Source organism: Neodiprion fabricii, chromosome 2, assembly GCF_021155785.1.
Source record: "Neodiprion fabricii isolate iyNeoFabr1 chromosome 2, iyNeoFabr1.1, whole genome shotgun sequence".
NCBI classification, from domain to species: domain Eukaryota; kingdom Metazoa; phylum Arthropoda; class Insecta; order Hymenoptera; family Diprionidae; genus Neodiprion; species Neodiprion fabricii.
The window spans coordinates 3208672-3234255 of NC_060240.1; the positions used below are offsets into that span (position 1 = coordinate 3208672).

General features: G+C 38.1%; 3 protein-coding genes across 11 annotated transcripts; 2 read left to right on the forward strand and 1 right to left on the reverse strand.

The window, feature by feature from the left end:
* The first annotated feature begins 395 nt into the window (after positions 1 to 395).
* LOC124175128 (myosin-4) lies at positions 396 to 8013 on the forward strand. Its single transcript, XM_046555056.1, has 20 exons — positions 396 to 618; positions 927 to 1310; positions 1502 to 1623; positions 1763 to 1896; positions 1980 to 2140; positions 2230 to 2418; positions 2487 to 2548; positions 2772 to 2948; positions 3335 to 3657; positions 3758 to 3799; positions 3949 to 4124; positions 4283 to 4507; positions 5402 to 5455; positions 5626 to 5857; positions 5937 to 6085; positions 6166 to 6267; positions 6346 to 6555; positions 6671 to 6853; positions 6920 to 7069; positions 7201 to 8013. Exons 1-20 carry the CDS (start codon positions 613 to 615, stop codon positions 7420 to 7422), a joined length of 3303 nt encoding a protein of 1100 aa, XP_046411012.1. The 5' UTR covers positions 396 to 612; the 3' UTR covers positions 7423 to 8013.
* Positions 8014 to 8286: 273 nt separating this feature from the next.
* On the reverse strand, positions 8287 to 13951 carry LOC124175125 (vacuolar protein sorting-associated protein 72-like). Of its 2 annotated transcripts, none has more exons than XM_046555047.1 (6): positions 12782 to 13951; positions 12197 to 12544; positions 10376 to 12129; positions 9429 to 10265; positions 9124 to 9335; positions 8287 to 8947 (listed from the first exon to the last, which is right to left on the reverse strand). In XM_046555047.1, exons 1-6 carry the CDS (start codon positions 13230 to 13232, stop codon positions 8779 to 8781), a joined length of 3771 nt encoding a protein of 1256 aa, XP_046411003.1. In that variant the 5' UTR covers positions 13233 to 13951; the 3' UTR covers positions 8287 to 8778. The 2 variants fall into 2 exon arrangements, with proteins under 2 accessions (XP_046411003.1, XP_046411002.1); XM_046555046.1 differs by having other exon boundaries at positions 12746 to 13951.
* A 1137-nt stretch (positions 13952 to 15088) lies between these two features.
* On the forward strand, positions 15089 to 24775 carry LOC124175144. 8 transcript variants are annotated; one of them, XM_046555090.1, is made up of 10 exons: positions 15089 to 15103; positions 17691 to 17937; positions 18076 to 18160; positions 18448 to 18550; positions 19423 to 19687; positions 20652 to 20886; positions 21589 to 21707; positions 21914 to 22057; positions 22680 to 22808; positions 23812 to 24775. In XM_046555090.1, the coding sequence occupies exons 3-10, from the start codon at positions 18076 to 18078 to the stop codon at positions 24037 to 24039; spliced, it is 1308 nt and encodes a 435-aa protein (XP_046411046.1). In that variant the 5' UTR covers positions 15089 to 15103; positions 17691 to 17937; the 3' UTR covers positions 24040 to 24775. The 8 variants fall into 8 exon arrangements, with proteins under 8 accessions (XP_046411046.1, XP_046411044.1, XP_046411040.1 ...); XM_046555088.1 differs by lacking the exon at positions 15089 to 15103 and adding an exon at positions 15140 to 15487; XM_046555086.1 differs by lacking the exon at positions 15089 to 15103 and adding an exon at positions 16536 to 16644.
* The last annotated feature ends 809 nt before the right edge of the window (positions 24776 to 25584 follow it).

The window sequence follows — 25584 nt, forward strand, 5'->3', positions numbered from 1 at the left end:
GACACTTTTTAAAAATGCGAACTCAACTGTCTTCAAAAAGAAGAAATGTAGAAATAAAAAAACGATTATTTGAGTAGGTCAAGTTGACATGCATATCACTGACTATGGATACCGCTGTTTTTGTTATTTTATTTATATTATTGCTGCTTACATGTATATATTCACAGTGTATGGGAATAAAAAAAAACAAAAAAAAATCATTTTATGTTTGTGCCTTTCGAGAAATTGGAGATTTTTTTTAGAGGTGAGTGAATGATATAATTTGTCTCGCAGAGCCTATGCTATTGCAATTATTAATAAATAAAAAAATTCGTATTATATTCTACCCTATTCATATTTATATTCGTTATTTTATGTTACAGCCTTTGGGTTTATGTGAAACATTAAAAAAAAAAAACTGTTAAATAAAAAAATATACATACAAGCAACACACGAAGTTTTTCAAAGGCTCTCAAATTGCCTTACGCAATTTGAAATCGACGACGTCCCAATTGGCTAACGACTCTATTACGATATTTACAATAACATTTGTAGTTTCTTAAAAAAAAAAAACACCAATCAAAAATCGCAACCAGTCAAAGCTAGGGACGGTGTTGTTTCGAAGGTAAAAACATGAAGGTAAAATAATATCTATCTTTGGCATATTATTATCCCTTTTTTGTAGCCACACGTATTATTCGTAGGTAGAAGTAATTCAAGAGATTTCAAATTAAGTCAAAAGCCTTTTCAGAATTAGATTAAATAAATAACTCAATGAATAAATAAATAATTCTGAAAGATTTCATGAATTTGAAAATTCTTAGAAACTTTTATCAATTCTAATGGTTTTATTGTAACAGTAATATATTAATTATCTGATTTGCATCCAAATTGTTCACTTTGTAATAATTTCAAAGAGCATAATTACAATATCATTTTTTTTGCAGAAACGTAGGCCGTGTACTTGGAATCAAGTAAGATCACCAGGAAATTTACCAAACGGAGCAAATTATGCACGTACAGCTGAATCAGCAGGAGGAAAAAGCAGGAGCTTTCACGAGTTAAAGAAAAGGCGTATACAGAAAAATGTTACAAAAGTACAGCAAACCAGAAGTAGCGAACTCAACAATGATGTGGAACTAAGCAAAGAATTATTTGGCTCGCTAGAATCTTTATTCGACGTAAAGAAACCTCTGCGCTTACAGGACCTACCCACATTATCACAAAACTACGCAGAACAAGGAGATACCACTAACTCTACGCCACAGTCTAGGAGCCCGAAAACTCCTCGGTATTCGTTAGATCCACCAGAACCGCACATTCTTTTCGAGGTATATAGAAACTTTACTACTCTGTTAATTGTAGGTGAAGTACCATAATTTTTATAAAAATTTTGATAATTTTGATCGAGCGAAAGGCAACTAAAATGAATTTCATATTATAAAACCACTAAAATTTAGCCTCTTTCTATTGAAGAGTGCTTTATTTCATAAATAAATGTATGTTCCCAAAAATATTCTAGTCAAAGAGCTTCATCAAGTTAACAGAATTTGGATTACTAGACGAAATAGTAGAAGAGTCTCTGCAGGCCGAGTCCAATAAAACTAACACTGAACAATTTAGCAAATCACTAGAGTGTCTGAGGTATGAAATAAAAATGAAAACTTTTCTTACGTGTGTGAACTAGATATTGTCATTCGTTTTATGTATTTTTGCAGAATTATAACTTGTTGTAAATTTATAATATTGATAATAAAAAATGATTCAAAAATTTGTCCTATAGTATGGCTGATGAGGAAGATAAAACTGAGACTCAGGGTGAAAATGAAGGTGAAAGTGAAGACAAGGGTGGAGATGCAGGAGAAAATTCAGAAAATGGACCACCACCCCACCCAATGCCACCAGGGATTGGTGAAGGTATGAAAATGGACCTAATGAAGACTTTTTCTTACTGCAAATGAAATTTTTGATGATATTCTTAAAATCTTTGATCTTTAAAGGAGTGCCTATCAAACCCGGAGGACATCGGGAGTCTACGATGAGTTCATTACCTTTGACGGACACTGCAGTGATGAAGGAAATGAAGGAAGCGGACAAAAGATGTACCGCAATAGCAGCTGAAATAGAACAGTTGAAAAAAGAGCTGACGGAATTAACGAACGTAATCATACTGAAACAATTTGGATAGTTTTAGCTGATTTGATTAATTAACATCAGGACTTGAGGCATGACGTTTGTTTCCCCATCTAGAAAAAAGATCTGACTCAAGAGGACACGCTAAAAATTAAAGAGAAGCAAGAAAGCGTTATGACCAAGCTTGGAGAGTTCGAGAAAATTACTAGGAAACTTCAACGGCTGTTAGGCTTGGCTGATCCTTCGAGTCAAACCTTTGCAAAAATGTTTGAAATGCTTCCGTATCCACATGGAAAACGAACATCGGTACAATTTTACTACTTTCAAAGTCTAATTGTTTGTTTCTATCTCTCATTCCATCTGTTCATATGTAGGATGTGACAAAGGAAAAGGGTGAGCTGTTCGACATCCCTCAGATGGAATATCCCGAGGACAAGTATGTTGTTTTCAAAAATAGCGTGGCTCAACATAATTACTATTTACAAGATTATAAATACTTACTATGATTAAATTGCACTGCAAATGAGCTTGAAATTCAAACTATATGAAACCTGTGTAAAAGTGGGAAATGAATTTCTAGAGCCTCCAAAATATGGCAGGGCAATGCGTTATGTTTTACCCAAGTGTAACATAATATAATATGACTCAATTCTTCACAGACTTCCAAGGGTGATTGTTTGCGGTAACACAGAAGAGAACATACCAAAGATAGTAGTTGGCGACAGCGAGCGAAAGGGGAAGAAAAAGTGTTTTCAAAATTTAACAGGAAAGTTGACCGAGTCATTGAACATGCAGGAGAAACTCGTCAAAGAAAATGCTCAGCTCGAAGGTGGAAGGTAGCATTCTTTATCTTACTAACGTTTATATTTATACAATTTCAGTCAATTCATTTCCAAATATGGATTTGCTATAATTGTGATTCCAATTTGCTTGAATTAATGTTTGAGATTTCACGACCTGCACATAAGAGGCTTTGCCAATTGTTGTAGAGATAAAAAAAAGATGAACGTATGAAGGGAAAAAAAAAATGAAATGACTATTTGCTTGGTGATGTTACACTTTTGTCATTTATGGAGACAGTTTGATTTTCAATAGGTAATTGCTATCAAGTTACAGATATATAATTTGCCGCACAATGTGCTTTACGGGCTTGATAAACTGAAGAAAAAAATCTGTGTTCATTATAGAAAGAAGTAAAGTGATTCCGTTTAATATTTTAAAGGTATAAGTTGGAGGAAGCTTTGTTGGAGAAGGATAACGCGGTGGACAGCCTGCAGCGAAAGGTGTGTGGACTGCAGGCTGAGATGCGAATTGTAGTGAAAGAGAATTCTGAATTGAGTCGACAATTGGCTTGCCTTAATCAGCGCATCTGTTCGCCTCGCCAATCACCACCTCCCCCGCCACCATTACCACCACCAGTTCGTCCATATATAAGTAATCGTGGAATTTTCTCGCAAGACGAAGACAGTAATTCATGTGCTTGCAAGTGTTGCCTGCAACAAGAAGGCGGAGACACATGTGCAACAAACACGCGCACAGTTTGCGGTGACTATTTAAATACTTGAGCAAATTTTATAACATTTTTTAGTTTTTAAATGTTGTGAATTTTTTTCATAACTGTTTTTCACTTTCGCTATTATTTTAGTGAATGAACCATCAAAGGTCACTGGCAGTTACAGCAGCAACGGTAAGCTATCGTTTTATTGTAGCAGATTTAATTATATGTTCTATAACATTGATAACTCTTGGTAAATCTCACAGAACGCGTTTTTGCTGCTTTAAATTTTTAGCAAGGAACATATAATTCTGTACACAGGTTTGCCGTGAAAGTTGCAGGTTCCCCGAGATTATCTGGTGGTGCTTGCTGCGGTAACACATCAGGGACAGAAAGCGAAAAAATGTGCTGTAGAAGTCCTGCCGCGAACCAAATGCCACCCCCGGCACCAAGGGGAGCATGCCCTGCAGAGCTGGAAAATAAGCTGGCAATGTATGGAAACAACACTAAACAACTGGTAATTTCTATTGTTTCTTCTATAAAGAAACATTTGATTTTCATTCAGTCTCCAATTTCCTTTGAAATAACTGAACGCTATTTTATGGCTGAAAAAGTATTTTTCTTACAAGTTTGCATATTCTTTTTTCACATAAATGTCTGCAAATTTCTTTTCAGGAGCAGCAATTAGGCTGCATGGAGTCGGAGGTCCGGAATATGCAGATGGAACTTGCGAATGTCCAACGAGAAAGGCAGCAGCTTGAGCAGCAGAGAAAACTTTTGAAGTGCACCGGACCCTGTGCGCCTTGTTCCTGTTGCCCACCCTCGCAGCAGCAGTCACAGCAATCGCAGCAGCAAATTCCACAGCTGAAAAACATGCCTCCGGCAATGCCACTTGCCAAGGTACCCATAGAATTGTTCGATGCGAATGATTCTCATTCTGTCCAGCATTACCATGACGAAGTCAATTTGTACAAGAATTTTATTGATCGAGGGTCCACTAAAAACGCAAACAATTATTCATACAAGTACGACTGTTTGTGATAATCAGTTGGGAAATCCATACGCTTTGCAGAAATTGTTGAAAATATTTAACTCTGCAGTTAATTCGGGGATAAGGGCTCAACAATTATATTCGTACTTGTCAATTAGCATTTCAAAACATTATACACTCTATGAAAATTATCTCCGACGCAACATTAATGATCTGCATTTTTTTCTGCATTTGCATTCAGTTTTTCAAGCAATTTTTCATATCAGAATAGCGTCGCATATGTTGTCCGAAAGCTGTGTTTAGACGGAACTCGTGCATATCTCCTGTATAAGTAAATGCGATGGATAAGGATCCACATTATGCTATCAGTGCATTAGACTAAATAATTGCGTCATCGTCTAATATGATTTGAAGTATGAAATGATGGAAGAAAAAAAAATATCAAATATGTCACCCATCAGTAATTTTGTATGAAATAAACATATTTATATACATAAAAAAAAAATTGCCTAAGTGTTGGGACTGATTAAAAAATGCTACCATTATTCTGTACGTAATTTTCAAGCACGAACTTGAGTTGAAAGAATACTATTTTAAATATGATTATTTCATATGAATTTCTGTGTAATCCATGGTTAAAAAAAGTCATGAGTATTTCGTTCTATATAAATTATGTACAGTATAGTGTAGGCATACATCTAGATAGCATAACTTACTCTGAGATCGGTCAAGGTTTTAAAGGTTTTATATATTAATCTATGGAACTGGAAAGCCAAACAAATGGTACTTTTGGTCATATGCAGATGAATCCTCAACAAGTTCCATCGTGTGCTGGTCCATGTACAACTGCACCAATGGTGAGTTATTTCTGTCACAGAAACTTTGCCATTCAATTATCAAAAATAATAAGTCATTAATTCCAATGCCAACTGTTGAGAATAACTTTTTTTCCTAAAATAGCAAAGTTGAAGTAGAATGAATGATTGGAACTCGTTGATATCTATTTATATAGCATTCATGATTCAAGGGAGGAAGTAATTGTCCGCAACAACAACTACGAGATTTAAGGGAACAGTACGCCAGACTACAAGATGACTATAAAAGCAAATTATGTGAGGTTTCTGTACTGAGAACGGAATCAGAAAAGACTAAACAGGAAGCAAGGGATGCCAAAGAAGATAAGGAGAGGGCAGAGAATAAACTTATTGACTTGGAGGAGCGTTTAAAACTCTGCGAAGCTGAAAAGAACAAGTTAGCAGGTAACGTAGTTACTTGGAAGAGTTTTTTCACAGGTTTTAGAGATCAAATTCAATTTACTTTATTGTAAACTGAATACAGGAAGTAAGGAGCAGCTTGTGGAACAGGAACAAGCACTGCTGGTAGCTAAGCAACGATTTCGTGAGGCACAAGACGAACTAGAGGAACTACGATCGCTGATTCAGGATCAAGCAAGCCAGCTTGAAGATTATCGCAACAAATACTTGCAGGTATTTTACGTATTCGTTACTGTGCTGGAAACAATACGAAGAAAACTAAGTAAAATATATGATTTTGTTTGAAAAAATAGGCACAGCAACAAGTCGAGGAACAACGTCGACAATTGGACCTTATGGAAATGGATAATGCTCGAATGAACGAAAATGTTACTTTGGAAATTGGCCGGGTTAAGGTATGTAGATGAAAGATATTTATTTTGTTTATCACAGTGGGTTGAACCGATAACTATTTTTCACTATCTCGTCAACAGAACCAATTTCAAGAAAAACTTGCCGAGCTTGCCCCTCTGCCTGACTTATTGAAACAAACACAGCTCAAATTACAAGAATCTCAGCAAATGCGATTATTGGCCGAGCGAAACTGCGAGGATTTATCACGCGAGGTTTTAGTTTTCAAAGACAAAGTGGGTACAATTCAAAATCAAATGGACATACTTCGCGCCGAGAATCAAACGTTACAGGCAAGTTGTGTTTCTTAGACGTAGATGAGATTACACGTCTATTCAGCAAATTTATCGCATTCAATTGTAGTGATATGTAAACTGATTAATAAACTACTCCGTTTACATAAAACAGGATGAAAAAGCCTCAATCGCAGCGAAATGGGATGAGCTTGAAAGAAGGAATGCAGAAATGAGGAATGAGAACGAAAGGATGAAGAATGCGTCGGCAAGATTTGAGGAGCACATTGCACAGATGCAAAAACGTATAGATGAAAAGATGCACGAGGTCACCCAGCTAACAGCGATGCTGGATCAAGTAACTTGAAGAACGTATTTGAAGAGTAATTCAAGGTATCTATTTACCTGTAATGTTATACTGTAGGTGCGTGAGGATTCAGCCCGTCAAGTAGCCAGAACAAAAGAGAGATGCGAGACGGTAAGACGTTCGATGCAGGGACAGATTGCCGAAATGGAAAGACAGCTGGCACAATGTAGAGCGACAGCAAGAGCAGCTCAAAAAGATAGGGACGAGGTGACGTATATTTCTTCTGCAATTTATGTAAAAATATTGAAAAGCAGGTTCAATTACAGTCGTAAGAAGGCAGAGATAAATGGTTTCAATTCAAATCAGTAATAATCATCCAAGATTTCATTTCGCTACAGATTCGTCAGAAAATGCAAGGGCAGATCAACAATTTGAATGAGGCCTTTGAACACGCTCAAGGACGCATCCGATCACTGCAAGGACATGTAAATTATTTGAAAAATTCGTACAGCAACATTTTCCGGGGAGGTCAGGGTCAGGGTCAGGGAGAGTCGCCACCATTACTGCCAGGTGAGCCTGGACAGGGCCAAGGATATGACTCCTGCGACTGCAACTATTAATTACTGATATTACCATTAGGAATACAGTAATTGTAGCGATAGTATAAAAGTTTCTCGACGTCGAGTAAAATTTTAGCGAGTCAAAGTTCATCTTTCGATTTACATGTACTTTTGTATCAATTTTTCTATGTGCAGTAAAAGTACTGAGTTAGATCATAGATTTCGATGTCAAATCAAGGAAAATTTTTAAACCTAAACTACGTCTCAAATTCAATCTACATTACAGATGAACAAAATTTCTGCAATTTTTTTGTTCCCATGTCCTGTTGATTATTGCAACTGGTTTTCATGTAAAGAAATATTAATATTGTTGTCTATTTAGTATAATTTGATAAAATATACATAGAAAAAAAAAGAGGAAAAAGTTTTGTAAAACCTAAAAAAAAAAAGAAATCAACGGAATAGAAATAAAAATCGCGAAGTCCAAACCCGGTAGAAGAAAATTCTTCCAGTCTTCTGAAGGTAACAGAGCTCTTGGAAACATTTACTGCGCATATACATACATATATTTATAATAGTCGTACACATGTTCATCATTGCAATGGCAACAACCCATAATGACCACAACCTGATCAAGTAAGTGCGAAATAAGGAAAAAAAAAAAAAAGATTCAGAAAACATAGAAATTATATAATAGATGCATGCGTATGTACTCCATTTAATAAAACTATCATGTATTTCGTAGTCTGGATTATAATTTGGAGGAATTCATTTTCAAATTTTCAACATTGATTTGCTCCCATTTTTAAAAACATCGTTCATCAACCAAATCTTACTTCATATTATTTGCTTCCTTAGAAAATAAATAGTTAACATATGTAGGATATTTTTTTTCATACGTAACCAAGGTTTATTTTGAAAACGACGAAATTCAGTATCAACGCCGTTCTCTTCAACTTTATTATATGCATTTTTTTTTTTTCGTATCCACTGTTTTTTATTCATGGAATGTTTGCCCCCCCCCCCCCCCCCATAGTTCGTCACTGAAACTAAGAATTAAAATAATGAAAAGTAATAGAGTCAATAGAAATAAAGAAAAATTATTAAAAAAACTAATAATCAGTATAACAGTTGATAGTACGGTAAAGCAAAGTAATTTCTGGAACAAATGTAATGAACCATCAATGAAATATTCGAAGTCTTTCTCTTTATATGTTTTCCAGCAAAATGTACGAACAATATTGCTTCACGACACGAAACATTTCAAAGACACTGCAATTCATTTGCAAACCACAAATAAAATCTACATTGATAAACTGAGTTACTCAATAACACGTGAACAATGATATTAAACCTAATGATAGCTACTTTTAACGGGTGAGAAAAGCACAATTCAGATCTTCATAGCTTGGCTGTTCAGTTTGTCGTATCTGCGGAGTGTAACGTGTTCAACATTCCAAGAACTGCTTGCGATCGAGAGCGTAGCCTTTCCATTTCTGCTCCAAAAATTTCCAGCTGGGCTTCTATTTCTGCAGCCATTTCTAGTTTTCGGGCACATGAAACGCAGCATTCCGTATGATTGCACCTGTGCAATGCATATTTTAATTAATTACCTTATATTTTGCTGCTACAAACATGCTGGGTCAATAGTCACTAAGACTATCCTCAAACTAACACAGTTTATGAAACATGTTGTTGTAACATCAGATTCGAAAACGTAAGACTTTGAAACTTCACCTTTTCTATCAATTTATAACACACCTAGTATTTGTTGATCCGTAATGAGTTGTCCGTTGTCGACATTGATTTAACAGACTAGGAGGAGGGGTACTAGATCTGACACGAATTTCGGGCACGGTACTAGGTGAAACTTTGTTGTCAGAAATGTTCTTAGCATGACAGTCTCCACAGCCTCTCAAAAAGTCCATGAGAATACCACGTACTCGTTTTCCACTTGAGCGTCGACGTCTTACCTGCAAGAAGTGTACCGTTGGCTCACAGATTTACTTTATAAAAATAACATGGCGAGTTTCATTTTTTTGTAAGATTATCCAGGATATACTAACCTCGGAAGATTCGTGTGGATGGTGCGACAGTAAGGGATCGGTGGATAGATTACTAAACGAAGGACTTCGCGATCTGCAACCCACACTTCTACAACAGCTCTCAATTACTCTTGCATTTGAAGTAGACGGTTTCTTAAATACATCATCGTCGTCATCTTCCATTGTGGTATTTTTCCTCATACTGTGAGAACAAGTTACATTTTCGTCCGTCAAGTTGGAAGTAAAGTGCAACAAATGATTCCTACTTAAGTTCACTTCAGTCTTTGATTGATCGTTATCTTTAGTGTTTTGCAATCTTGAACATCTCCCCGTTTCCCTTAAATTTGAAATGATGGACGCACAATCGTGATCACCATGACAATGTCTCGAAACTCTGTGACGTGGAGAATAATCACAGTGTTCGTGTTCGCAATTACAGCTAAAATAGTTCTTTGCGAAATTTCTCGTATTTTCGTCTTCTGCAAAGTTTGAGGATCTCTTCAATTGATTAACATTTCGAGAATTACTGTGCGCCTCGTACTTCCGACAATTATCATCTCTCTCAAGATTCATCGAATACTTAGAGTTTTGACATTCTCTGAAGTTATCTGTAGCAGATGTCGACTCCTTAGCTATAGTTGGTAAGAAAGAACTATAGTTCTTCAGGTGACCAGATTCACTAAGCCTCAATGGTGGAATTTTTGCCTTTTTATTCGTCGAGCAGGAAAGAGGATCAACAGTTAAATTCCGTGTGTTTGGTGTCTTTTGCCAGCACCCACAAGATCCTCTCTCGTTTGCTTCATCCATCTCATCAGTGACTTCTTCTGTTTCATCTTCAGTGTTTGTTTCTTGACTAACCTGATATCAAGAGAATAGAGCTCAAAATATAGATACACGATTAGTTACAGTTTTGTTATAGGATTACATTCAAACCAGCTATGTATAAATAAATATTGTAAAACACTGACCTCTTTGCCCCAGATGTTGATGGTTCCATTTATTTCCGTCATCCGAACTTCTACATTTCCGAGTAAATAAGGTCCGCACTCACGGACAACAGGTGCAGCTCGTTCACCATCTTTGCCATCTTGACTTTTTGTCTCGTCCTCAGCTTGGATAAGAAAGCTTGTTTCCAAACTATTTTCATCCTCACGATATGTAAAGCATTTCACACCGGAATCCAGATCTTCAACAGCATCATTTTCTTTCGGTGGATCTTCCAAGTTCTCCAAAGGTCTATTAGCGTCATTTGATTGAGGCACAAAGGGTTGAGAGTTAGTCTTTACATAATCTCCTGGATACTTAAATTCGGTCTTTGTCCTTCTGTGTAATCTGTTAGAGCCATCAACTCTGTGCGGGATCTTTGGAGGTTGAAGAAAGTTTGCATTCTCGGGCATTTCTGTAGCTTTTCTCTTGTTTGAACCCCGATGATTGATCGGTGTATTTAAGCTAGAAACTCCAGGACTACTGAAGCCCGTTCCAAAGGTATTCGCCATATTTGAATTCCCAATTACATTATCATCGGTTTTTGACTTTCGTCGTGTTATGTTTGATAGCATCCTAATTATCTTTGAAGAAGTTTGGAATGCATGTGAAGGCTGATGAGGTGGACGAGGAGGGGTTTCAGATGCTCCTATAAAGCTGTCTTCAGCGTTTGAAAGTGGTGTCAGATTGGGTAGCGGTCTGATGGATCCGTTGGAAGCTGGAAAACTCCCAGGGCTTTCAGTCCATTGCGTGTTGCAGCTAACAGCAGAGCCCATACTGCTAGTGGAAAGTTTTGGATTGGTACAGGCATTAGTAGGTGGATTAATTTCAATTTTCTGGGAATTTGGAGGTGGGTCAGTTTGTATTGCGACGGCAACCAGTTGGGGAGTCGATTTTTGGTTGACAGATAATTTGGATATTGTTTTTTTCAATTCCTCTAATTCTTGTTTAAGCTCAAAATTTTCCGACAGTGTCTTCTCATATGCTTCTCTTATCTCCTTGCACTGGGTTGTTTTTTGATTTAACTGAGTTACAACTAATGCTAACTGTGCTAGTGTTTCGGCATTATTTTTCTCATCAGTTTTAACAGCTACTACCGTCTTAATGTCCTCTTGATGCTCGACTACCTCCATTGGAGTTTCCTTTACACTTTGAACATTCTTAATTACTATCTCGGAGGACGGGGCCTCGCTATGAACATTTGTAATTTGCATTTTCTTGTATTCCGTTACTTCATTGCAGGAAGTTTTCTCATTAGATTCTACATTTACCAAGTTTCTATCCATGCTCGAGTTTGAGCTACCTCTCATGTATTCGTCGTAGCCGATCGATCGAACATCCATAATATTCTGTCCTTGTGTCTGACCGTTCAAAGCGTAGTTCACTGTTATTTGTTTCGGTACCCTAATATTTTTCAAATCATCACTCAACAGTTCGCCATTCATGTTCGGTTTTTTCACCTTGGCAATGTCGTTCTCCACATTCATTTCATTTATTGTTGTGTCCTTTTGTCGATGCTCGCGATTTACATTCTTTGCATTAATTTTCGCTTGCAAATCATTTTCATCCTCTCGTATTACGCAGCTATTTACATCTTCATTTGTTAAAGCAATCCCCTCCTCCTGATTAAGCTGTTCTCTTATTTCCAAGTCTTTCAACACATGTTCAGCGTAGCCCTTGATACTTTTTCGACCTCTCGTTTTCTGATCATATTCATTCACCTCTTCATCTTGGCAGGCTGTAAGAACAACAATACAACAAAACTATGAACATGCCGGGTCAAAGACCAAATAAAATTTAACTACCTTTTCCGCTAAAATCTGAATGTCTTCTCGATTCTTCCATGGCCATGCGCCTCTCAGCTGACCTCCTACTCATATTTTTTAAGTCCTGAATATAACGTTTCACTTTGCTCTGTACGCGACTGTACTTGTTTACACTTGTGACGGAGGATTTGCGCAACGGACGATATTCGGACAGATCTTGCAGGGACTGACTTCTCTGTTGTTGATTAGTCACCTTTGATTTATCGGATCTCAATGCCATGTCATCAGACATAACATCTTCTCTCTCAATTTCCTCTTCCGAAAAATCACCCAACATGTCATCTGCGTCATCGACTTCTTCATCCCTTGGATGAATAACACCTATGTCTAAAGCAGAACCAACATTGAAGTGACAAGTTCTGTGTACTTGGTGGAAAAAGAAAGATCTTTGAGATTAGAACTTTGGGTAAGGAAAGGAAAATTGTGAATCGCTCGAGCTGGAATCGATGACTTGACAATAACAGTCTGCAGAGCGATGTTGAACAAATAGGATATGATAACAAGAAAAAAAGAAAAAAAGATATACACCGTATTCAGGAAAGTAAGAAATCTGACAGATTTCACCATGAATTTCCTCCTCGTCGTCGTCGTCGTCTTCGTCGTTATCATCATCGTCGTCTTCATCATCATCATCATCATCATCATCATCTTCCTCCTCCTCGTCGTCCTCCTCGTCTATATCCTCGTCGTAGGACCTGGAGAAGCGATCAACGTCGTCGGCTTCCTCTCCGGAAGAGACTATGCAAACGCTGCCCTCCTCATTATCATCTTTACCCTCGTCAGCCCGTTCCTCGGTGGTGTGGCTACGGCTCTGGCCCTCGTAATCGTCCGGCGGCTCGTCGGTGCCTCGCAAGGGGTTCACAGAGTTATCAAGCGGCAGGAGTTGCTGGATGTTTTCCCCGGCTGTATACGGCAGGCTAATGTCTTTGCTCGAAACGCTTATAAACGTCGGCATCTCCTCGTCCTCCAGCATTTCACTTTTCCGATCCTCAAAAATCTCGGTGTTATCCGACATTTCCTTCTGTTGTTTATCAAACACGCTATACTAGCGAGGGCTTCATCTAGAGACACGAGACATTGGGTTCAAAGTATGTTTAACTTTAGCCGCTGCCGTTGCTGCGTGTTAACCAGTTACTAGGTATCCCTGAAGTCGTGTCGTGCTTCGTGTTCGCGCACGGTTCGGTACCCCGGATGCCGACGCGCGCGATTTTTACACCTGTCAGCCATTTTCCCATCTCGGAACCAGTTAGCGCGCCAATTTTCAAACTGATCGAACTTCATCGAACGTTTGTTATTGCCTGCGTCGGCGAATGGCGGGAAAAAGCAATAATGCAAGTCTGAACAAACCCAAAAAGTTTATTTTTCAAATTGGGTTTCATTTACACCTTCATATTACCTTCAATATTTCTTTCATCAAGAATCTCCGCTGCCGCCATGAATTTTTAGGTTACACGCTGCCTGTCGCAAGATCGCGATACTCACTTGATAGATCAATTTTTAGTTATGACGTAATTCGTAAGATGGCGCATTTTACATTATGCATTTGACAAGGGTCGATAGCGTAAGTCGATACTATCGAGATTTCTCGAAGCGTTCGACTATTTGAATAAGGAATTGGTTTGGGTTCAATTATTACGGAGTTAGATCGTAAAATATCGTAATTATAAGTATTACGAAATGATGCAGTAACCCGAATCCCGAATTAATGAGCTGATAAATAGAGAAAGAAACAAGTGATTGTACAACGCGGAGCCATGCAAATTGACAATCGGACAATTACAATCAAAGCGCATTATAATCCATGCGACGGCTCGCGTGATGATATTTCATCAGATTCTTTAAAACAAAAAAAAAAACAACAGGTTCTTCACACGACGTGCGTGCAGCGTAAGATTATGAGATATTCATAGGTATATACGTGTATTAAATTGGCTGAAAAATACGCACACGGTTTCACTAGGAAAAACTCACTTGCATTACACGGGTGTACGACAGGATTGCGCAAATCAACTTTAATCCAAGCTGCATCATAACGTAGGTATATTGCAGCGCTCTCATATAACAGGCCTGTCTGCCTACTGCAGCACAACAAACTGACAAAGTAGCAAGTTACATAGATACGTGGTAGATGGAGAATCTTAAAAACGTATGCGTTCATGACTCCTCCGAGTATGCGTTGTCCAACGTGCGTGGCGCGCTAAGCCTGCGATATACCTCGATTCAAAATAAGTACGAAGCGAATAATTTGCCGACGGTTTTAAACAACCGTCGCAAATCACGTCGAACAGCTCTCGTCAAGCTGTCATCGTCTCGCTTTGTTGCGTTACGCTACTTTGGATAAAAAAAAAAACACTGTCAATGAAAAAATACAACCACCTCAACGGTTTTCTGCGGAGCGATAAGACGCAATTTCAAGTCTCGAACTGCCGTTCCGATTTAGGTGATCGCAACATTCTACATTGCGCTAAAACGTGCATTAACGTATTAAAAAGATGCGTGGGAGTCAGAGCTGAGCCGTCTGACCCGCACGTCTCGCCTGCCTCGCAACAGCTGTGATCGGATTATGACAGTCTTGTACAGGCGTATACCTGGCTGTGAAACGAGCTGTCGAACCTTGAAACGTACTATCGCTTACATGGAGCGAAGGATCGGCGACATGACTACAGAGCTTGATATAATGGCATGGCTTGTGTGCAACGTTTATATGGCACGAGCGAAATGCCGCCCGCGCCTCTTCTCCATAACCAATCATTGGATCTGAAATAGGTAGGGGGGGGGGGATAAGTATATTGTACTTTGTTTAGATATTTCAGTTAATAGATATTTCGATCAAAGGAAACACATCCTCCGACTCTCTCATACGTACCCGATTGATAATCACCTTGTGTAAATAATAATAATAATAATAATAATATACATGTATACAGAAGAATATCGTGTCGTACGGATTACAATTTTTCATGTACCTTATTATATTTATGCCGTTGTATAATTATATTCTTATTAGGAAGTACGTCTGTCCCTCGCGAGTATCGCGCGTACCTACAAAGCTCGCATGATCATATTATATACACACCTTCGAATAATTCCGGGAGCCATACCGCGATTAGTTTAGCTTTGTTGGATATCTAGGACTCCTCGTCACGCGCGTGGAGTACAGAGATTTTGTACACTGCATTTTAACGTTGTATTGTTAAATACCTAAAACGGAGGGATTTATGGAGTCGTAGACGGAGCGACGCACGTTGATTATACCTGCAGATGATCAAGGTGGGTGGTAGTTTCGATTTTTCTCGTATGCAATAATCTGACTCGTTTTATGGTACATTGAGAAATATCACACTTTATACGGTAAAATGTGTCGCTAATATTGTATTACCCTACAAATTAGCGTAGGTATAATTAATAGAATGAATCTAACGCTGCACGATTTTTTCTGTTATAATATATTAAATGTCTAATCTTATTATGAATTAATATCGTTTGCGTCATTGCTGTGTATAAACAGAGTATCGGGAATCGGAAGTGACGAACCGGAAGTAGATAGTGTCGCTGCTGGGTTGAAGATTTTTCAGATTTATAAATTACGTCTGCACGCGTATCTATTATTAGCGATATTGTAAGCGCGCCGGCGGATCGCGAGTCGCGCCGATTGAACAAACAGCAACAATATCACGATCATCGTCATCCGAAAAAGCCTGCAAGTATAAATTATGTATACACGAATTCGTTTTACCGATGCCGATGGAAAAAACTAAAAACTTATACCGATCATTAATAATTAATACGTTGCTCCGCACTTGTGCAAACGGGGTTAAAATTTTATTCGCATTTGTTAAAACCATATCGGCACACCTTTCGTTTGTACATACATACGTGCATATAACTACAAATATGTATCGTACAAGTATAATTATATCGGTAAGATCACCGGGTTGTGTTACGTAAGTAGATAAAATATTTGACAAGCGATTGTTGTATCGCAAGACAATGGTACCTCAAGTAACATACTGGTAAATAAATGACAACAATAATAATGATGAAAAATATGATGAAATTAAATGTAGTCAATATATTTATTTTTATTGTTATTGTTGTTGTTGTTATTAATGTTACCGCCGAACGCGCGTGTCACAATATCGATTCGATAACGATATTATCATATTCTTTATATACGTATATCGTCGTGTACAATGAAATTCGCGGCGCAAATGCGCTGCGCTGATGCTGCTGCTGCTGTCGCCGTGGTTTAAAAAGAATCTCTCGTATGGAGGCAGCGCGCTGGGTATTTCAGTCTTCGTTTAAATGGTGGATATATACATGTATATTCTTACTCACGGTTGCGCTTGCTATTATTAGTTCCTAGTCACCAGAGTAGAGTATAAGCTTCTGTGTATTATACGGTGAAATAACACGCTTCGAAAGTGGTACGCTTCTTGCATAATATAAGTAAATTAAATAATCATCGATAAGCTGCAATTAGGTTGAAAAAGGTTGAAAAACTTCTTTGGTGTCTGACACACGCCTGCCTCGACGAAATTTTAAATTTCAAACTATCGTCATTTCACCGCTGAGTTTCCGAGCGTTAACTTCTCCTACGGATAAACTGCTCTCTGCACTTTTAGACCCTGCTTATTTCAACTGTCAGACGTGTACCAGCGACCATCGTTCACTTTTTTTTCTTAACAATGATTGTTCACCAGTTATCACCGTGAGTTTAAACATATGTCTGTGTAAACTCGGGGTTATGATCGAACGGAATTTTTCGAATTTGAAAAAAGAAATTGGAACAGAAAAAGCGTTGGAACTGTTACCAAGGAAATATATCGGTGCGTGTGACCACGCGGTTCGGGATCTGAGAGAATAATTTGAATATGATAATACGTGTGCGGAAGGATTAGACGTCGCTGTAAAATTGTTCAAGAGACAATGCGCGCCGCGGTATTTGAACTGTTCGAAAAATATGAGCAATGCTAAATCTGAGGCTGTATAAGTTGACGCCTTTATACTTGTGCATGCATGCGTTAGTGACTAACGGCTAATGGCGTTTCGGAGTTATTGGAGGCGAACCGGTCTCGTACTGTACTGTATTTGAATTACAGATAATCGAAGATTTAATTTTTGTTTAGTGACGAGGCTGAAGTTAGTAACGTTAACATAACGATACATAAGAAACGAAAAAAAAGTAATCATTGTTGAACAATTTTAGATTGACTTTAAAATAGTTGGCTTTTCAGAATGAGTGTATAATATTTTGCTTGTAATAATTGACTAAATTTCGGAAATTCACAGAGGTGCGAATTGGCGATTTTTAATAAACATTCCTCGTTACAGTAAAGTTACTAACTTCATCCTCATGTTTAACGACACCTTTACCTGCACCTATTGTCATTATTCTCGATTTGCCGAATAATTATTGCAGTCTGATAAAATATAATAGGTGTTTCCTTTTTTTCATTTGCTGCTTCATTAGCGACTGCTGCTCAGCTCCAGGGTGCCGGATCCATTGCAATAACAAATCACCAAGCTCTTAGATGTGTTGAATTATTACTAATTGTATGATCCGTGAAAATGTATACGTGTGAAGGATGTAAGAAGCACGCCTCTTTAGTGCTGTAATCATTTTGCCGCTGATAATAAATATTGTACACGTATATTGGAGGCATTGTACTAATTCAATCTGAATCACCTAATCTCTGAAGAACGTGAAGTAAACGTAGGTACGATCAAAGTTTTTACAGTTTGAGTGTTTGAGACTTTAATATAATCCTAACATTTTTTTCCACCTCCGTTATAAAATCAGTATAATTTACCTGCCACCTCCTCCTTCTCGATATAAAACTTCAACATCTTTTCAGATGAGGGATGCCGTTCTGCAAAAACGGAACAGTAGCATAGCCACCCCGAAGACGAAACCATCGATTCAAATATATCGCCCTCCAGGTTTGTAAACATTTACCTATGTTTTCCTGCAAACATTTTTCCAAGTTATTCAAATATTTTCGGGTGAAAATTCGATTCTCTGTTACGTTAGTTATATTTTCAACTTTACAGTTGCTTCAGAAAATATTTAATTACTATATATATGTATATATAGTATATATGATGAAGATAACGGTGACTCAGCTGTTAGAACTTGCAACATACGCAGAATTGTCAGTCACGATAATAAAATACAGCTGTTTTTAGCCTGCGAATGGTTGGTAAAGTCGAAAAATTTCTGTTGCCAGGTGTCAGAGCGGACGGAACGACAAGTAACACCATTAATCCACACTTGAATCCTCACGCCAAGGAGTTTACAATGAAGCAAAACGATCACACACATCCTTCCAAGTAAATATACACTAATCCTAGACGCCTTGTTTCCGTGTGTTTGTTCTGCGACTATTGTTATTTGTTTTTATTCGAACGACGTTGCCATTGTTCTTGCATAAATTGCGAAACATAGCCTAACATGCACCTAATACCTGTAATCGTCGATATACATATATACAATAATTATTAACGCAAATTAATTGATTGTGAAGAATAAATGAAATAGTGTGACGAATCGTGATGCATATTATAATAAACCGCAATAATTGATCTTTTCCTGTTTTTCTGACCTATCTTACGTGCGCCTACAAGTTAAGCCTAATTCGGATAACAACGCTTAATGTGTCCTGCACGTTAATAAAAAATTCACGTATAACTTTCTAATGCTCAAAATGCTGTATTAATAATACCAGTGTCAGATGATCGATGTCCTCCACAACCGTCCAAAACAAAAAGATCGTTTACAGGGGTGAAAAATAAACGGTAACAGATGACTCAACATGTAGTGAAAAATTACGGTACATACACTTATACACGTACCGGGAGAACCAGGCAAACTTGTTTGTCGATATATGATTCGTCGAACAGGTGGGTTACCGCCAACGTCATAATTGCTTCTAACCGCTTGGAATGAATTCGATTCGAACTCGAACACAGTCCCATTGCACTCACACCAAGATGTCCAATATCCAAATCCCGTTTCCTCCGAGACCAAAAGCCGGCATGTCGTGACCTTCCTAATTCATGTATCTACGCTAATCGCAGGCTTGTAAATGATTAAAAAAAGAAGAAGGAAAAGGAAAGAGACGAAACGAGGGTAAACAGACGTACCTCGGAGCAGAGGACACGATCGGGATCCTTCTATCTCTCGCTGTATAATTTGTTCGCAGAAGTCACGGCACGAACGCAGAACGACCCCATTCGCTGTACAACCTTCAGCACAGTAAATCGAGCGGGAACATCCACCGGTATCTCTACGCCCATCAGCAACAGCAGCTCCAGCAGCATCAGCACCCTTCTTCCTTTCATCCTCATCAGCACCATCAACACCTTCATCACCATCCTCAGGGTGGTTATCACGTCGGGGTGGCAGGAACCATGCTTCGTCAGCCACATGCTCTCAATACCTCTGCCTCCAGTGGTAACATCACGCACGTATGTCAGTCAACGCGAACTTGACTTTCAGTTTCTTTTCATTACCTATCGCGCTTCTTGCTCTCTCGTAAGCCCGTTATTTACCAAGTGAGTAAGCCACGGCCACCTTATTTCCGTTTTCAAAAATTTCCTAACCTTTTGAGTTATGGTGAGCCGAGTATTCTTACCACCTATTTTGTATCCGTTGATTGTATATTTAGAGAACTTTGAAAACATATTTCTTTACGGGTTTTTTCCTATTTATGGATGGTTTACTAACAGGTTTTTAATACTCGAGAGTAATTGTTGCGATATAATGTAAGTTGTTATTGTTGGAAACAAATCCATTGAGAAAAATCGTGGGAATTGAAGGAATAATTCATTTACGAGAAAGTTAGTCCTCTACACGTATACATGTTTTGCATAAATTACAAGTTTTTGCAGCTGCTGATTACGAATCTGATATCAGATTTTAAAAATACATGATAGTGTATCCAATATGGCAGACGAAAATTTCAAATTCGATCGAATTCGAAGAAAAAACTTGGTCCAGGAGAAATCAGATTTTGAAAAATCAGCATGGCGAATCCAATCAGCGACTCCGAAAACCACTGCATAGATTTTTTTGACCGGATTCGATCAAATTTCAAATTTTCGATCACCAGATTGGATCCGCCATTTTGAATTTTTGAAATCTGATTTCAGAATCACAATCAACAATCCCAAAAACCATGGAATACTATTTTCTTATAAAAGCTGACTCAGCACTACAATGTGCAAATCAAAGGGTTAAAGTGTGAATCTTTGCCTTTTGGAAAAGTCTGCAGGATTTAAACGACGATATTTTTATTAGTCTGCATGAGACGCGGTGGGTGCAAAAAGAGGCACCGTGAAACGGAGCTTTCCTCTTTACCGATCAGAAAAAAAGCTAAGCCAAGTTTTTTCGAGACACTGTGATTATCGGTTGTTTTTTCCGCCCTCGCAGAGTTCGAGTCGGGTGCACTTCAGCATGGACCAGACAGATTCGAAAAACACGAGTTCCGGCAGGCCGGGAAAGCTGGTAAAGTCCTCGTCCTTCGTATCGACGTACGGCTTGAAGCGTTCGAAAAGTTTGAACTCTGCTGACGCCTTGGCGGCGAAAGCTTTGACGATCTCAGACGCCTCGGAACTCGGCCGATTTCCTATCGGTGTTCAGGACAACCTTGTCAAAGCGATTGACGGTCAGTGATCTTCACGCTCTGTGGCGTCTTATGGTTTGGATAAGAATTTCCTTATTTCCCACCACTCGACGCACTCGTGCGGAGTAAAACTCATTTCATCGCTGCACGCAACGTTTGGATTCTATGACTCATGCGAAAAAACGGGCGTTCAACTGCACCGCGCGGTTAATTTTACGGTCACAGTGTACCAGGAATGTCTTCATTGTTATCACGGACGTGATCAATTCGCTATTGTTCGCGGTAGGGTTGAACTTCAGAATTTGAAAAGTTCCGAAAGCGCTTGATTGCAATTTCTTAGTGGCTAAACTTGAAAGTAAAGAAATCAAACTTTTGCGAAACATCAAAGTTTCGAATGATCTAAAAATCTTCTATCACTTGAAATTTCGATGTTTCAGATTTTTAAATTCAGTTTCGCACTTTCGAAACTTTGAGCGTTCGGTTTTGGACCATCCGAGACTTTGATGTCTCGTCAAAATTTGATTAAGTATCGCCACAAAATAAAAAGTCGAAATTTTTCGCTTTCGAAACTTGTCAAAATTTAGAATTTCAACCCCGCCTCTTTTGTTCAACTGTAGTTTCCTCCCTTCACCGTAGAAATGAAGCAAAAATCATCCTCATATCGCTTGTACAAGATTCATAAGCCACTTCCCGAACTTGAAGACGGATGTCATTTATGCTAACGTCGTAAAATCCTTCTTGCAGATCCCAATCTCCTGAACTCTCGGGCTCTCATGGAACTGGTACGACACATTCTGGATAGAGTCGTTGAAAATCGTCGGTACGCGGAGCCGGCAGCAAAGCTTTGCATCACGATAATCGAGGTACGTAGAAATAAATTGTCCGTACATTATGTACGTGACGTGTCGGTTGTTCGCTTGCACTATTTTCTTTTTTTTTCTTTTCTTCTTTTTCTGTTTCTCTCATATACAAGACCTTCGCAAGGTTTGATGTGCGTGATACGGTTGATGCATCAGCAAACGGTGCATAATCGCCGCAATAATACTAATGACAGCTTTTATCGTTCCAGAAAGAAGTGAAAGAAACGTTCTTGGAGTCGCTCCTTAACACGTGTCAGCAATTGTATCAAGAACGTGGTAAGGTCCTCCAGGAGGTCTCGGCCTTTCATCATCACTCGGCCTTCATGACGTTTCTCAACGAAATGTACTGCCAGGTGAGCGAATTCGTTCCAACATCAACCACTTCATCAAATTACCGTCCAATCGAATCTTTCGCCATTTAAGGATGAATGGGTCTTGTAACGTCTGGATAAAAAACCAGTAAAAAAGACAGATATGTTTAAAATTTAGGCAGTTTGAATGTAATCTTATTAGATTTCGATACCTTTTTTTGTTCAGATTACCAGAAATCGCATGAAAGTAGTTACTTATCTCCAGAGTGTAGAGTAAAAATAGATGTACGACAGTTATTTGTTAACAATTATATTTCTACACGGTATAACTAGACTATCGTGTGAGATTCGTCGAAGTTTGTACAAAAAAGTTTTGGCAATCTGGTCATAGAGTCGAAAAATATTAGAATCGGATGAAAAACACAAGATTTTAAGCATATCAAAATACAATACAATTATAAAACCTTTTTTCAAAATTTTTAATGTCTTAGCTTGTTCTAATAGATGACTTGCTAACAATTATTTGTGTCGCATCCGTAAGGATGTTGTTTCATTCGAGTTCACAATCATTGGATAAAATTACGCTTACCGCTAGTAATTTTTCAAACGGTTTACTAATCTTTTATCAATTTTTGATCCTTGCTTACTTGCCTCGTCGTTTCAGCTTAAACGCAGGCAGCTCCAGCTGAAGACACAGCAGGAAGGCGTTCCTCCTGGACGGGTTCTTCTCACTCTGCTGTGGAAGTGTTGCCAAGACTGTCTCCAGCCGCCAATAGTCAATTCCCTGGCTGAGGTATAAATTCATTGTCTGCAATTCTGATTTAACATTTCATTGAAAAGATCTGATAAGTAAATTGTACCGAATGTTTACGATAATTTAACAACCGGTTATTTAACCCACGTAACATCGATTAATCCTGATAGGTGACAGTTACGTGGAATCGCATAACTTTCACGAGGGTGAAATTCACCCCTGGTTCAACAATGAATTCGAAAAATTAAAAAAAAAAAAAGCCGTATCTAGGTATTTTTTTAAGGATCGTAAGAAAAACTCTCTCAGTTTTCCTAACCAGAATTTATTCTTTAAATATTGTAAAACATCGGAAAAGTTAAGGTTAACGTGTGTAATGTTTGGGGGTGAAATTTACCCAACGTGACATAGTATATAGAGTTAATTCAAAAGGTCGACTGCATTATGAGGTTTCTACTCTCTCAAAAGCTGGTCACGGTGTCTGTAACCTTTCTTTATGTTTCTCTTTTAAAAAAACAATACATAATATATTTCAAGGTGACCTCACACCGGATTCGCGCTAGTCAAATATCGCATAGACTTATAATAAACACACGTCTCTCAGAGCATGAAATGATGGATCGTTTCTAGCTGGATCTTTTCATCGGTTGAGTAATTCATTATGCGGATGATCATTTTGTGTATTATATATACATGTATAAATTGTACATTCGAGTTTTAAATGCAATACGATCGGGTTCGTAGAAACTAGTCTCGCCGACGGTGTTTGGCATTTGTCAGTGATTTTTTTCTCATTATAGTGAAATAATTAATAGTGTCATTAATATCGTTGACTTACGTCTGTACAAAAGCATCCCACCGCAGCGTTCTTCTAGACTGTTACATAACCGATTTTTTTTTTTTGAGAATAGCGCAATAAGATGTTTGAAACAACAATACCTTTATTTTAATAATATGCAAACGTTGTTTTGCGCAAAAATTTATACAGTTTTTTGACTACCATGATCGTTGGTGTTTCATGTTTCTTCTGCTTTCTTTCCCTCAGACCGACTGCCTCTTCTTTATCCTGACTTGTATCGGTAAGGATTTGGACACGGAACTTCCAGCCCAGTTGCAGCAGCTCCTTGGAAGTGTTCGGGACGCTTTTCTCGCCGAACAAACGGTTCTGCCTGCTGTGAGAAGAACGCTGCTTCAGCTGATAGAACTTCACGCAGCTCAGTGGCAGCTTCCGGCTCCAGCAGTTGTCTACTATTATCCTGGTCCTTCGAAATAGCATCGATAGATCGACGATCCTCACGTCTAGCCATGCTAAGACTTTCCCTCCGGGCAGCTTCCTTTTTTTCTCTACACTTCTATGCATCGACGATAAACGAATATTATACACGAATGAAAATAATCGAAAAGAAAACAGAACGAATAACAATTTGACGCGATACGAGCTGGATCACGCGGACGATTGTTATACTATACATTAGATTGTATAAAAAAAATCGAATTAATTTTTTTTTTTTCAAAATTCAAGTCCAAAATATTGTTAGAAATGACGGAAAAAGGACCTTGAATAACTTTTGAAAGAGATAGACTTATCATAAGATGGTAAGAGACCTTTTTTGTAGAGCGTTCAATTTCTTACGAAAATGCGTTCTGGTCTTATCGGTACGCTAATGCGTTGACGAATTATAAAATTTTAAACTTTAAAAACAAATTTCCCCATCTTATTTAAATGGGAAATAGAATATCGCGATTATGCACCTCTAAATATTGATATTAGGAGCTGAAACTTGGACAGCATCTTTTTTTCGTCATTTTGAACAATATTTTCGAGTTGTGTTTTTTGAAACAGTCTACTATACATAGCCACAAAGCTATGTATATTAGTATAAATATATATACTAAACTCTTAATTGTAATTTCAAGACTGTTTGTACGGTCTTTTTGTCAGTCATTATATTTATTCAAGAGATTTTCGAGAAAAATAAAACGAGGAAAAGAAATTTGCAAAAAATAAACACAGATTTATATTCCTGTAAAAATACAACCTTGGATAATTATTTTTCGCTAGTAGGTATCTACGTACGTATTAATATTGCGAAGTATTGTTAACATTGATAATTTACTAGATATATATAATAACGGCAAATCGAGCTGCAACTTAATCCTTGAAGTTAACTCGTTGCTTGCTTTAAGCAATGCCCAGCACACCGTAGTTCCGTATTTGTGTAACTTACATACATAGATACGTACACAAGGATACTGCGAATACATTTAAAACAGTGATGCAAAAGGTATGAAATGTGCAGAATATGCCAATTACATCCAGCTTTGTGCTGTTAACTCGCAGCGGCATTAAGTATCTGGTGAAACGCGAGGATCATCGCACTCATGTGACGACTAATATTCATTCATTATCTCGTTCTGAGTCAGCGTTTTCCGGTAGCTTAGTTCGCCGATACCTCGTTCTCAATAATCCGATTCCCGCGTGAAAAAGTCGCGGACAAAGAATTCTCGCTTCATTTTATGATGTAAGCAGAAAGAAAATAAAAAACTGTAACAGACACTGATTTAGTTAAATAATATTACAGGTAAAGGTTTTCTTATATCCTGCATGATCTCTGACAATCGGTGAAAGTTTCTAGTATAACATGTATGATATGACGATTAGAGACAATTTCTTAAACGAAACAGTACCGAGCTACGTGCGAATTTAAACGTCTATGAGACGATGAGAAGAACCGGGTAACTTTCTTCAGGTGTGGTAAAGGTTCTTGTCCATTATAATCACGTATTGTAATGCCAACGTGTTTTACGGACAGTGGCG